The sequence below is a fragment of the Takifugu rubripes genome, chromosome 19, assembly GCF_901000725.2.
Source record: "Takifugu rubripes chromosome 19, fTakRub1.2, whole genome shotgun sequence".
NCBI classification, from domain to species: domain Eukaryota; kingdom Metazoa; phylum Chordata; class Actinopteri; order Tetraodontiformes; family Tetraodontidae; genus Takifugu; species Takifugu rubripes.
The window spans coordinates 4824243-4838941 of record NC_042303.1 but is presented as its reverse complement, the minus strand read 5'-3'; the positions used below and the strand labels follow the sequence as shown (position 1 = coordinate 4838941).

Below are 14699 nucleotides of genomic sequence, written 5' to 3'. Positions count from 1 at the left end.
GCTGAGCTTCTTGTCATTTTACCATATACTGTAAACAGCTCATAGGCGACCTGTGACTGCAGCACGTTGTGTGTGGCTGTAGTACGTCTGACAGGGCGGGACCTGGTTCTATTTAAAACTTGTCTTTATTTCCCAAGGAACAGGAACAAGGGGTTCCTTAATTACAGAGTGGCTTTGTACAAAAGTTCACTGTCCATGTGTGGTTTAGACCCAGCACTTTACTGGCTCAGGAATGGCGGGTTTGTCAATGACAGGCTGTGTGTGTGTGTGTGTGTGTGTGTGTGTGTGTGTGTGTGTGTGTGCTAGGAAAGTGAGGACATTTTGGCTGGTCCTCACAACTTCTAAGGGCTCTTTGACATTTCGAACGTGGGTTTAAGGTTGAGATTAGGATTAGACTCAGTCTCTATGCAGGGGGGGGATTTTAGTTTTAGGAAAGTATTTCTACTAACTACCCGCCCTCAAAACCATTTTTTTTTGTTAATTCGCGCACTTACCAATGGCCAAAAGAACTGGAAGGAGTTGTTATTGAGGGATTTGAGCGCCAGAGTTTTCCTAGAAAAGAAATTGCATGGGGAAGCAGACTGAAGGACCAAGGTCCACTGAATGACCAATGATAAACCACACCAGGCAAAGTATTCAAGCAGAAGCAAAACAAACCTTTAAAGAGCTTGGTAATGCATGATATCTTGGAAATTGCTCACAAAGATAGAAGTACAAGGCTCTGTGTGTGTGATCCAGAAAGTTTAAAGGTTATATAATGTAAACTGACAGTCTCAGCTCATTCTATTCCTCAGAAATTTGTTCACATTTCAAGTTGATGAACAGGGCGGGGCCGGCTTACTCTGTTCTGTTTGTCAACAATAGTGGCGTCACCTCGCTAACACACACTTTAACCTGCAGTTAAAGGTGCTTAAAAAACCAGTAGTCTAATGTGGCTTTCCCACTAGCAACTATTCTGCTCAACTTTACGCAGGTTTTGGGCATTCCATTAGAGGTTGGTGGTACTTCCTCACTGCCTACTCAGCTGGAGTTCCAAGCCAACTTATTTAAGATGAAAATGTGAATGTAAGTTACTGATTTCCAGAGAAAGATGTCACTGGATGATACATGAGAACAACTCCTCCACATACCGTATTTTCACAACTATAAAACACACCTTAAACACTGAGATTTACTCAAAAATATATGGTGCACCTTATAATATGGAGCGCCTTGTGTGTGGACTGAGTTCCAAAATCTGCTGTGCGCCTTTGTTGGGTGCACTACGGTAAGCGCTCTGCCAATCGATTAGTGGCACACCTACGCATAAGGATCCCCTAAAATGGCACCGGTCAAGCGAGACGCGTATGAATGAGGCTTACTTTAAACTGCAGACAATCGAATATACGGCTGAAAATGGCAATCGAGCAATCATAGTGTTTCCGCTTTATGAGGCGGCGGCATATCTCCATACGCGCAAGGACAACTGTTGCGCAGCGGCTGCCCGCGGATTACCAGGAGAGGGTGGCCATCTTCTGCACCTACTGCCGCGACAAGATAACTGCGCCCAGCCACATCACCAACATGGATGAGATCCCTCTGACTTTTAACATCCCTTTGACCAACAAAGTGGAGAAAAGGGGACCGGCACGGTGGCGATACGCACAACGGGGCGCGAGAAGTTGTCGTTCACCGTGGTTCTCGGCTGCCACGGAAACAGACAGAGTGCTGGATGGTGGAAGGCGAACACTCCTTCACAAAGACTATGAGGTAGCGGCGGGCAAGTTATGCCACCATATGCGGGTGGATTGTAGACGCATGGGCTATGATACTGTCTTCATGTATTGTAAGAGCTTTCACAAAATCAACGCTGAGCCGGAACCGGTCGGTGAGTCCGATTCAGATGATTAAGAAGAGGAATTCGGGATGTTGGACATTGAAATAGTGCAGCTGTTTAATTAAATAAATGAATTAATATTTTGTTCAATAAATGTGTCGAAACTCACTGTTTCACTTCCGTTGTCATTTTTTACTGTATGTTTAAGAATGTGCCTAATAATACGGTGCGCCTTATGTATGTTTTAAATACAGAAATAGCACCTATAACTGAGACTGTGCCTTTTAATACAGTGCGCCTTATGGCCGTGAAAATACGGTAACTCAAACCCACCATTTTTGATACCTACAGTGCCTTGCAAAAGTATTCGGCCCCCTTGAACCTTGCAACCTTTCGCCACATTTCAGGCTTCAAACATAAATATATCAAATTTAAATTTTTTGTCAAGAAACAACAAGTGGGACACAATTGTGAAGTGGAACGAAATTTATTGAATAATTTAAACTTTTTTAACAAATAAAAAACTGAAAAGTGGGGCGTGCAATATTATTCGGCCCCTTTACTTTCAGTGCAGCAAACTCACTCCAGAAGTTCAGTGAGGATCTCTGAATGATCCAATGTTGTCCTAAATGACTGATGATGATGATAAATAGAATCCACCTGCTCTGTGATAGTCTCAGGCTTCTGTTTAAAGCGCAGAGAGCATCATGAAGACCAAGGAACACACCAGGCAGGTCCGAGATACTGTTGTGGAGAAGTTTAAAGCCGGATTTGGATAAAAAAAGATTTCCCAAGCTTTAAACATCTCAAGGAGCACTGTGCAAGCAATCATATTGAAATGGAAGGAGTATCAGACCACTGCAAATCTACCAAGACCCGGCCGTCCCTCCAAACTTTCATCTCGAACAAGGAGAAAACTGATCAGAGATGCAGCCAAGAGGCCCATGATCACTCTTGATGAACTGCAGAGATCTACAGCTGAGGTGGGAGAGTCTGTCCATAGGACAACAATCAGTCGTACACTGCACAAATCTGGCCTTTATGGAAGAGTGGCAAGAAGAAAGCCATTTCTCAAAGATATCCATAAAAAGTCTCGTTTAAAGTTTGCCACACGCCACCTGGGAGACACACCAAACATGTGGAAGAAGGTGCTCTGGTCAGATGAAACCAAAATCGAGCTTTTTGGCCACAATGCAAAACGATATGTTTGGCGTAAAAGCAACATAGCTCATCACCCTGAACACACCATCCCCACTGTCAAACATGGTGGTGGCAGCATCATGGTTTGGGCCTGCTTTTCTTCAGCAGGGACAGGGAAGATGGTTAAAATTGATGGGAAGATGGATGGAGCCAAATACAGGACCATTCTGGAAGAAAACCTGTTGGAGTCTGCACAAGACCTGAGACTGGGACGGAGATTTATCTTCCAACAGGACAATGATCCAAAACATAAAGCCAAATCTACAATGGAATGGTTCACAAATAAACGTATCCAGGTGTTAGAATGGCCAAGTCAAAGTCCAGACCTGAATCCAATCGAGAATCTGTGGAAAGAGCTGAAGACTGCTGTTCACAAACGCTCTCCATCTCATGTCAGTTGAGGAGCGGCGGCTGAACCAAGTTAAATACAGATTGGTATATTTTCTTCTTACTATTCTTACTATCTTTTATCAAGTACATTCCTAAAAGAACTGATATGATCTGAATGGAGGAGAATTTCAATTTGGGTCCGTAAGCCCAAACGGATAGCGATGAAGATAATTATGTTAGTCAAGAGTCTATTAGTTTACAAAAAGTTTACAAAAAGGCCCTTCGCAAGGCTAGAACAGCTTATTTTTCTTCTTTGATTGAGGAAAATAAGAGCAACCCCAGTTTTCTTTTCAGCACTGTGGCCAAATTAACCAAGAGTCACACTGTTTTAGATCCACGTATCCCTTCTTCCCTTAGTGGTGAAGACTTCATGAGCTTCTTCACTGATAGAGTTCTAGCTATCAAAGAGAAAGCCAACCAGGCCATCCCAACAACTGGACCATCACCAGATGTGCTGACTGTGGGAACATACAGGGTCTCCAACGAGCCCTTAAACTCCTTCAGCCCTATATATTTTTCTGAGGCGTCATCGCTAATTCAGAAATCCAAGACCACCACGTGTCTTTTAGATCCCATCCCAACACACCTGTTGAAGGATGTTTTACCATTGATAGGCAGTTCTATCCTGGACCAGATCAATGGTTCTTTAGTGTCAGGTTATGTACCCCCGTCCTACAAGGTGGCAGTGATTAAGCCGTTGCTTAAAAAACCATCACTGGATCCTGATGTCTTAGCAAATTATAGGCCAATATCCAACCTTCCTTTTATCTCTAAAGTTCTTGAGAAGGTGGTGGTGACTCAGTTACTGGAGCACCTGCAGAGGAACAGCCTGTTTGAGATGTTTCAGTCAGGCTTTAGAGCTCATCACAGCACAGAAACAGCACTTCTTAAAGTTACTAATGATCTTCTCATAGCTTCAGATCATGGACTGGTCTCTATGCTGGTTCTGCTGGACCTCAGTGCTGCTTTTGATACAGTTGATCACAGCATCCTGTTACAGAGACTGGAACATGTGATTGGGATTAAAGGGACAGCATTAGACTGGTTTAGATCATACTTATCTGATAGATACCAGTTTGCTCATGTCCATGGTGTTCCCTCATACAGTAGGGTTAGCCATGGAGTTCCTCAATGTTCTGTCCTTGGACCACTCCTTTTCACCTTGTACATGCTTCCCTTAGGGAACATTATTCGGCAGCATGGGATACATTTTCATTGTTATGCTGATGACACTCAGCTTTATTTATCCATGAAACCAGAGGAGACAGAGAAGTTAGTGAAGCTTCAGACCTGTCTTAAAGACATAAAGTCCTGGATGTCTTCAAATTTTCTCCTCCTTAACCCAGGAAAGACTGAGGTCATGGTGTTTGGTCCTAAACCTCTCAGGGATAGATTAGATCACATGATCACTCTAGATGGTATCTCATTAACATCTAGTCTCTCTGTGAGGAATCTAGGAGTAACTTTTGATCAAAATCTCTCCTTCAACTCACACATTAAATTAGTCTCTAGAAGTGCCTTTTTTCACTCGAGGAACATCACAAAGATCAGGAAGCTGCTGACGCAGCATGATGCTGAAAAGTTAGTCCATGCATTTGTTACTTCCAGGCTGGACTATTGTAATTCTTTATTATCAGGGTGTCCAAACAACTCTTCAAGAAGCCTCCAGGTGATCCAAAATGCTGCAGCCAGAGTTCTGACAGGTATTGACAAAAGAGATCACATAACTCCTGTAATGGCGTCGCTTCATTGGCTGCCCGTTAAATTTAGAATAATTTTTAAAACCCTTCTTTTGACCTACAAGGTCCTCAGAGGCCTAGCTCCATCCTACCTGGAGGAGCTAGTGATACCTTATCAGCCCAATAGACCGCTCCGCTCTTAGAATGCTGGTCTACTTGTGGTTCCCAGAGTTTCTAGGAGTAGAATGGGGGGCCGAGCATTTAGCTACCAGGCCCCCTGCTATGGAACCAGCTCCCTGTCCAGGTACGGGAGGCTGACTCCATCGCCACTTTTAAGATCAGACTTAAAACCTACCTCTTTGAAAAAGCTTATTGCTACTAATTCTGTAGTTGCTGCATAATGACCTCCGGCCCCGCTGAAGTGATTGTATATCGTATTTTTGTGTGTGCTCTGTGCCTCTCCTCTCCTCTCCTCTCCTCTCCTCTCCTCTCCTCTCCTCTCCTCTCCTCTTCCCTCTACTTCTCCTCTCCTCTACCCCTCTCCTCTCCATTCTATCCTCTACCTTTCCTCTCCCTTCTCCTCTCTCTTTACCCAGCCGGCCATCAGCAGGAGGGTCCCCCTACATGAGCCTGGTCCTGCTCAAGGTTTCTTCCTGTTAAAGGGGAGTTTTTCCTTGCCACTGTTGCTTGTCTGGGGTCAGGCCCTGGGATTCTGGAAAGCGCCTTGAAACAATTTTGATTGTATAAGACGCTATATAAATAAAGATTGATTTGATTTGATTTGAAGAGAAACGTACAGATTTACATGTGCATTTGCTGTTGTATGCAGATCTTTTGTTGATGTTTCCAGGCAGGGGACAAGTCCTAGAGAGATGCTACAGACATGTTTGATGGCATCATCAGAGACCAAAAATGCTTAGATCATGTCCGCATAATATGCCCCCTTGCAGCTGGCATAAAAGGGAATACAGAAGAACATCAGTTACTTACACTCTTTAACAAACGACTAACTACTTGTAAAAATGACATCGGGAATGAGTGAAAAATCAGTATAATATTTCTATACTGAGATCAGAGGAACATTAACGCGGAACTTATTACATCACCACTGACACTCTCTTTCAAGTTTTCTTGTCCAACAGTTGAGACAGACGAGCCATTAGGTGATGTCACCTGGCAACAACTGGGTGGCACGGAAAGAAGTAGAACAGGAGAGCACAAGTCAGAAAACAGACGACAGTGCAACACAGACAAAAGATCATATGGTTCAGTGCTCACAGACAGGTGATGGAATGTGACTAATGATGAGGGGGGCAGCCCCCATTTAACATCTTTGTAAGAGAACAAGGACAGGAAATTAAGTTTTAGTTCAGGGGCATGAACACACAACACACAGCATAAACGCTGGACAAACACAAAACAAGCCACATGCACAACACGCATGATGGTTGTGCTTATCCACTTGGCACTGTGAACATGTTTTAGATGGGTTCATCACTGATGATTCAGTGGACTGTCCTCTAGTTCTCTGTGCAACTTCCTGAGCTTATAAGAGAAGCAAAATTCAGCATTGCTACATTTATAGTTGTGCATGGTTGTGTGCACTTGTGTGCAGAAAAACAGTCAGGGAAGCTAGCGTTTCAGCCTTGATGTTCGTCCGTCCAATCAAAAGTCTGTGGAGATGAAAGTGGCTTCTGTTTGAACAGAAGGTGAAACCTGTGAAGATCCAGATTTTACTGACGTTTGGATGGTCTGGGGAAAGTATCTGTATGTGGAGACACTCAGATGAATCCTTTAGCTAAAGTAGCCAACATATAACATTATTTCACATAAATCATTTTAAACAATGTCGAAGCTGAGATATCTTTTTTAGGTGAGACATTTGAGTCATGAGCCATTCTGTGGTTCTCAAATGTTTGGAAGGTTAAAGAGATAATGAGATCCAACCAGCTTGTTGTGGAGTGGTGACAACAAATGTCAGCTGAACTGCTGATTGATTGAATCCTCTGAACTTCACGCTGGAGACGCATGAGAACAGCATAGATTTAAGCCTGTTAGATGCTCTCCACCCTTCACTCTGATTAACTGTTTAACCAGGTGGACACATTCCAGTCTGATCTGCTATGATCTACAGTGGGAACAACTGCATATACAGTATGTCTGCAGTGAAGATCAGTCAACTGTAACGACTCTCAGAAACTTCTTTTTTGACGACTTTTTGTGTGCATGATCTTCACATGTGGACCAGGAGTAATGTGCTTCAGGATTATTTCTACAGGCTTCAAATGTCTATAACCTTAAAGTCAGGAGAAAATGTTTAGTACCTGCCAACACCTCCAGACTTTACAGGAGAAACTTTTCGTCTTGGTTCAGATTAGTTCAGGGTGACACTTTTAAATGAAAAGGTTTTACAACCCTTAGTAATACTGAAACATGTCGCATTATTACGCACTGATACACAACAGTTGGTAATCCTGATTGATCTGTTTGTTTGATCTGTTCGTTTGCCAGCCAGCGACTGAGTGAATGAATATTTGAAACCATTGTGAATGTGGTGATGTCTGCTGTGACCAGACCTCCTCCTCTGCCCCAACAGGTCCTATTTTTGAAACCAAAAAATGTGTCTTGGTGGACTTCCAAATGATCTGGAATTTTATTGTACTAGCGCCTCAAATATCTTTACATTGAATTTTCATTGTGCCATTGAAGGGTTCTCCTTTTACGGTGTGCCTATGATACAGTGACAAAAAATAGTCATTAACTTAATTGTTAAACAATTATGGTTGGTTGCAGCCCTAAAAAAAACTGTGTACCTGGATGCAGAACTGTTAAATTCAACAGTTTAGTAAGATGACAGGTTACCAGGTATCACCAGAGTAATGGGATTTTTCCCATGGCAGCAGGTTGTTAAGAAGACTCGCCAAGACTGGAGTAATGTACTGAAAATGCTGCATTGCGAAAACATAGTGTATTTGTATATTTAACAAGTGGTTGAGCAATGTAACATTCAGTTACAGACTGAATAGGACAAAACATAAAAAACAACAGGGCCTAATTCTTGATTATATATACTAATTATTATACTAATTAAATTATATATACTAATTATTTATTTAATTCTTTGGTTCAGCCCTTTGCCCTCATTCCCACACAAGAGACTGTTGCCAACAAAGCACCGTGTGTGTGTGTGAGAGAGAGAGAGTGTGTGAGTGAGAGACTGTGCCCTTTGTGACTGCACCACACCACAAATTCACATCGAGGTGAATGGTGTCTTTTGACTCCGCCTTCCCCCAGGCTGGTCTTGCAGGAAATAATCTTTCCTCTGTTCTGCTGGTGTAAAGATGGATGGAGGGGGGAAAGGAGGACAGGAAGAGGAGGGAGATTGTACTGTACAGTACCGTATTTTCACGAGTATAAGGTGCACCTAAAACACTGAGTTTTTCTCAAAAATCGTTGGTGCGCCTTATAATATGGTGCACCTTGTGTGTGGACTGAGTTCCAAAATCTGCTGTGTGCCTTTGGTGGGTGCACTACGGGAAATGCTCCGGCCATCGATTAGCGACACACCTATGCGTAAGGACTCCCTAAAATGGCGCCGGTCAAGCGACACGCGTATGAGACTTACTTTAAACTGCAGGCCATCGAATATGCGGCTGAAAATGGCAATCGAGCAGCTGCAAGACATTTTAAAGTAAATGAGTCCATGGTCAGAAAGTGGAGAAAACAAGAAAGTGAACTGCGCCAAGTGAGAAAGACGAAGCTCAGTTTCCGCAGAAACAAAGCAAGGTGGCCCGAGCTGGAAGACCGAGTGGAACAGTTGGTTGTGGAACAGGGAACAACTGGAAGGGGCGTCTCTACTGCCTCCATTCGACAAAAGGCCAAAGCGATTGCTGAAGAAATGGACATTGAGCACTTCCAAGGAGGTCCATCTTGGTGTTTTCGCTTTATGAGGAGTTAAAAATTCTTTAGATTTGCAGTATTTTTCAGATGGTAATAAGCTCACTTTATTATTCTCAAGCGGTTGTTAAAGTTTCACTTTGAGTCCATAATTAGAAGTAAAGGATTTCTGGCTTGATTAATTTTCTTGTGACGTGGAGTGAAGGTGGGAACTGGCTCCTAACAATTCCTTTTGGGGGTCAAAACAATTCAATCTTTTTTAGGTTCCGTTGTCAGAAGCTTCCCTATGATGTCATTGGCATTTAAAATGATGTGTTGCGTTGCAGGTTTTGGCCAGAAGCACGTGTGTTTAAAGCAGAGCTGCTGGCGGGTGGAGAGGTGATCCACCTCCTGAAATCTCCACTCAAAATAAATGGTATGAATTTTTACTACACTGTGTTTACATTCCCCGTTATGGTGCTTGAACTTGCTCACTGGGTTGTGATGTTTGTTGATGATTCTCTTCCTTGACAGAAGAAAGATTCAAGTAAAAGTACCTTTGAATGACGTAACAGCACTGTTGAAACATCACACATCTGTTAGCATGTTATTTCCATGTGACGCATCTGTTCCTTGTGTGACATGAAGTTAACATTTTAAGTTGTTAACACAACATCATAATTCAGCCATTCTGTGAAATCAGGAATTGTAGAACACTCAGGTTCCATTAGTCATCGCATTCATATCTGCACGTTAACTCAAAATTTTAGCATTACCTCCGACTTCACTCAGGTGGATTCACATTGCCCCATTGGGTCAATGTGACCCAACAGTCATACTCTGGTGCACATGCAAAACAACCACAATTGGAACAGCCTGAAAGAACTCCAGTATGGTTTCTGTGTTGTGTAAAGGTGGATGCACCAACTTCATGGAAGAGTTTGAGCTAAAAAGGCTCATTGACCTCATCCTGAGCTATGCTGTTGATGTGGCTTCTCCAGGGCAGTGACACATGTTCTTGTCAGTCTGGATCTGGAAGGCCCACAGGATCTTGGCCTGCTTGTTCTCCAACAGTTTCGGGGTGTCTCCCACCTGGACCCTGGGACCTCCACTCCATACTCAGTGCAGATGTTCCTGTACACTATGCCAGCCACCTGGTTATGCCACTCCATGTATGCATTGCCTACCAACATCTTGCACCCTGCTGTGATATGCTGGACTGTCTCAGGGGCATCTCCACACAGCCTACACCTGGGGTCTTATCTGGTATGGTAGACCCTGGCCTGTATTGCTCTAGTGCTAAGGGCCTGTTCTTGTGCAGCCATGAGTAGTGCCTCTGTGCTGTCTTTCAGTCTGGTCTTTTTTAAGCCACTGGTATGTTTTCTTGATATCAGCCACTTCCTCAGGTTGTCGGGGCTTGTCCTTCCATGATAGCCCCTCGGGCTCCTCCTCCTTACTGGGCTTTTGTTGCCTGCGGCATTCACTCAGCAGTCGGTCAGTGGGGGCCATCTTCTTGATGTATTCTTGGAGGCTTGTTGTTCCTCTTGGACAGTAGTTCGGACACTTACTAGTCCTCAGCCCCCTTCCTTTCACTTCATGTCCAGCCTCAGGATGCTGGACTTATGGTGAAACCCTCCGTGCATGGTGAGGAGCTTCCTTGTCTTGATGTCAGTAGCTTGTATCTCTTCCAATGGCCAGGATGTTATGCCAGTGGGGTATCTGATTACTGGCAGGGCGTAGGTGTTTATGGCCTGGATCTTATTCTTACCATTCAGCTGACTTTTCAGGACCTGCCTTATCTTCTGTAGGTATTTGGCTGTGGCTCCTCATGGTTACCATTTGCCTGCGGGATCCCCAGATATTTGTAACTGTCCTGCACATCTGTAATGTTCCCTTCAGGTAGTTCACCCCCATCAGTTCTGATCAACTTTCTAGATATCATCTGCCCACATTTATCTAGTCCAAATGCCATCCCAATGTCTTTGCTGTACTGTAGATCCTAGTGAGGTGAATCAGGGAGTCAATGTCACGCTTATTCTTGGCATAAAGCTTGATGTCATCCATGTAGAGGAGGTGGCTGATGGTGGTTCTGCTTCAGAACTGGTACCCATAGCCACTCTTTGATGGCCTATGCAGAACAGCAGGAAATACAGGGCATCTCCTTGCTATATGCCGCATTTTATGCTCACCAGCACAATTGGCTTTGAGTTGGGTTCCAGAGTCGTGTTCCACAGCTTCATGGAGTTTTGGATGAACTCTTAGTGTCCTGTTGATGTTATACAGCTTTAGGCACTCCATTATCCATGTGTGCGGCATTGAGTCATAGGCTTTCATGTAATCAATCCAGGCAGTGCACAGGTTGGTGTGCCACGTCCTACAGTCCTGGGTGATTGCCCTGTTGACCAGTAGCTGGTGCTTGGCACCTCTAATGTTGTTGCCTATGCTTTTCTGTGCTCTGCTCAAGTATTGATCCATATGCCTACTGATCTTAGCTGCTATTATACCTGACAGGAGCTTCCATGTGGTGCTGAGGCAAGTTATGGGCAGGTAGTTGGATGGTATTGTGCCATTCTGGGGTTCCTTCATAAAGAGGACTGGGTTAGCCACTCAGGGTGGTTCCCTGATGTTAGCAGCTGGTTCATCTGTGCTGTCAGGCATGAATCTTATCATGTCCTGGTGCTGTCCAGCTCTTCATTTTGGACACTCTTGTTTGGATGTCTGCTAAGGTGATGACTACTGGGTCTTGTTCTGGAAGATGGCTGTGCTCTGCTCTGTAGGTCTTCCAGCCATTGGGCATTAGTGTTGTTCGTTGCCTCTTTATCCCAGATAGTCTTCCAGTATTGCTCAGTCTCAGCTGTGGGGAGGTCTGTCGTCGCCTTGTTGCCCTGCCATTGAGAGTAGACCTTAGCTGGTTTGATGGAGAACACCATGTTTATTCTCCTTGCCTCTACTTCTCTTGTGTACCTCTTTAGTCGGGTAGCCAGGGCTGTGAGCCTTTGCTTAGAAGTCTCCAGTGCCTCAGTTGTTATATTTCTTTGGCAGCTCTTTCCTTAGATTTACACCTCTACTTAGTTCTGTTAGAAGGCTGACATCTCTCCGTGCCACAATGATTTTTGCCTCTAGCCTTCTCCTCCATGGGACAGTTTTCTCCTTCTGGCTGTTCATGCTCTTCATCTTGTAGCCAAGCATCTGTAGGATGACTGGTGCCACTGCATACAGCAGCTGATTGGTCTCAGTGATGGTAGTGGTAGGGATGGTTGACAGTGCCGTGTTCAAGTCCTCCAGTAGAGATTGGTCTAGTACTTTGTTTGTTAGCCTTGGCAGGGAGGTAGTTGAGTTCCCCCAGGACTTAATGATTCTCTCTCTCAGGTCAACTGCCCTTGTATTGAGTCCGTCTGTCATTGGGGCTTTGTAACTAATCTCGATATTTGGGGGTGATAGTGAAATCACCCATTGCATATTTGTACCGTGGATGAGGTACAATTCTGTACCTAATCAATCTCTAGTTGTGATAGCAAGTTCTTATCACAGATATTCGAACACTGAGCTAAGAGCTGCTTCTTAATCAGTGAGGATGTGGGGTTTCGAAGTAACCATTTCTCCCACATCCTCTGCATGTACCCTCTCTCGGTGGGGTTACTCCCATATTAACACTCCATCAGTACCAGGTTCTCTGCCCTGCTCCATGAATCCCTTGTACCAGTAGCCAGCCTGCCTGCCTGCCTGCCTGCCTGCCTGCCTGCCTGCCTGCCTGCCTGCCTGCCTGCCTGTCGGTCTGTCTGCCTGTCGGCCTGTCTGTCTGTCTGTCTGTCTAATGATAGGAGAGTAAATGAGGAGCGTGACATGCATGCTTCAGTGTGTTGTTGTTAACTCGGAAACCAAGAAAGTGTCACTCATCTTTTCAGCGATTCATCTTCAGTGAAAGGGACAGCCATAGAAATGTGATGCTCTGCTAGCAATGCAGCCTTGGGACCAGAATGAAAACAAACCCGTGAAGGCAAACCCTATCACTGAATAGTAGTTTGTCATTGACAAACATTTAGTCCTGTGTCCACCTTCAAGTCACAGTTCAGGACTCATTGTGGACTTGGCTGCTCTATTCGAGTGGAGCTTGATAGCCCTTTTTATCTTACGTGTATCGGAAGATAAACAGATGGATGTTTTTGAAGTGTTTTTAAAGATGATCCTCTAAGACTTTTTCCTGTCTTCTGTCCTCTAGCTTTTCAGCCACGCCTCTGGGAATGGTCCGTCATCTTTTCGTCTTAGCATTGAAAATGCTTCTGTCCATCCTGCTGCTTGCGATCAGCTTTTCTGTCAGTGTTGTCAGAGGTTCATCTCCATTGAGTCTTTATCCCACCTTTGTCCAAAACAACACCCAGTTTGAACATTTGGCCTTACATCCTGATCCCAGCATCGGCTGGATCTACGTAGGAGCCCAAGATCACCTCTTCCAGTTGGATCGTTTCCTCCAGCCTGAATATCAGACAGACACTGGACCCATCATTGACAGCAGGGAGTGTTTACCCCCTGTAACAGAGAGCAACTGTCCACAGGCAAGGATTACAAATAACCACAACAAGCTTCTGCTGGTTGACCCTTACTCCATGGAGCTGATTACTTGTGGGAGTGTCAATCAGGGAATTTGTCAGAAGCGCAGTCTGGACTCGGTAAATAATGTATTTTTCTCTACAGAGAGGCCAGTGGATACTCAGTACGTTGCTGCTAACCACCCAAATGTTAGCACGGTAGGACTGGTGGTTCGTCCTAAACCTGACAGAAAACCACTTATGTTTGTGGGTCGAGGTTATACGAGCAGCCATCCACCTATTTCCACACGGAATCTTGCTCAGGAACCTGTCTTTTCCTACGAGGAGACTGCCAAGTTGGCCGTGGCAGGCCGTTTATCAGAATATGACCATCATTTCGTTTCATCCTTTGCCCATCGTCAGCATGTGTACTTCTTCTTCTACAGACGAGACCTGAAGTCGATGTCACGCGAATATCGCACCTATGTCTCTCGCATCTGTTTGGATGACCAGGCCTATTATTCTTATGTGGAAGTACCCTTAACATGTCGCTCCATGGCAGGAAAAGTTTACAACCTCTTACAAGCTGCCCAGCTGGGAATCTCCAAAGATGGTGTCGTGGACTCAGAAACTCTGTTTGGGGTCTTTTCTACTCATTCAACATCATCCTTCCCTCCTAGCGAAGACTCTGCCCTGTGCATGTTTAACCTTGAAGATGTGGATCGCAGGATTATCTCCACCAGAGACCTGTGTTACACTCAAATGGGGAGAGAAGCTGGAGTGGAGGTCGCTTACATTGAGTATGAAGTCAAGTCCAACTGCGCCAACCTGCCAGAGGTGAGTTTCCATCTTGTTTTGGCTTCATTTTATTGCAGTTTACAGCCAACCACAGCAGTTCGTGTTGTTCAGCCTTTTCCTTTTATATCATCAGTCTTGGACATTAGAATGGGGAGGAGGGGGGGAACTTTGGCTCTCAGACACCATGCTGTGAACCAGCTTCCTGTCCAGGTACCAGAGGAGGACTCCCACTCTACATTTACGGACGCTTTGGTCCAGAAAGACTTACCGGTACAATCAGAGACACAATCACTGTGCACTATGCAATTAAGACATGAATAAAATAAGAAATGCTATTTAAATAAAAATGTATTGAAATGAATATAAACAGAGAAAGTTAAAAGGGGTGGTTTCCTCTCCACTGATAGAGCTCTG

General features: G+C 44.5%; 1 protein-coding gene across 6 annotated transcripts in view; it reads left to right on the top strand.

Moving 5' to 3' along the window:
* plxnb1b (plexin b1b) overlaps window positions 1-14699 on the top strand; it is a 48150-nt gene that overhangs the window by 10367 nt on the left and 23084 nt on the right. For 3 of the 6 annotated variants that reach the window (XR_003885837.1, XM_029825985.1, XM_011619001.2), the window contains exons 2-3: window positions 9309-9397; window positions 13181-14324. The exons of 1 other annotated variant lie outside the window; for it this stretch is intronic. Coding sequence is in view for 4 of the 5 variants with exons in the window: in XM_029825985.1 (XP_029681845.1) it covers window positions 13203-14324 (1122 nt within the window). In the remaining variant the exon portion in view is untranslated. Of the gene's footprint in view, window positions 1-9308; window positions 9398-13180; window positions 14325-14418; window positions 14556-14699 lie in introns of those variants that run through there. 2 more of the 6 variants (XM_029825986.1, XM_029825987.1) reach the window with 2 other exon arrangements.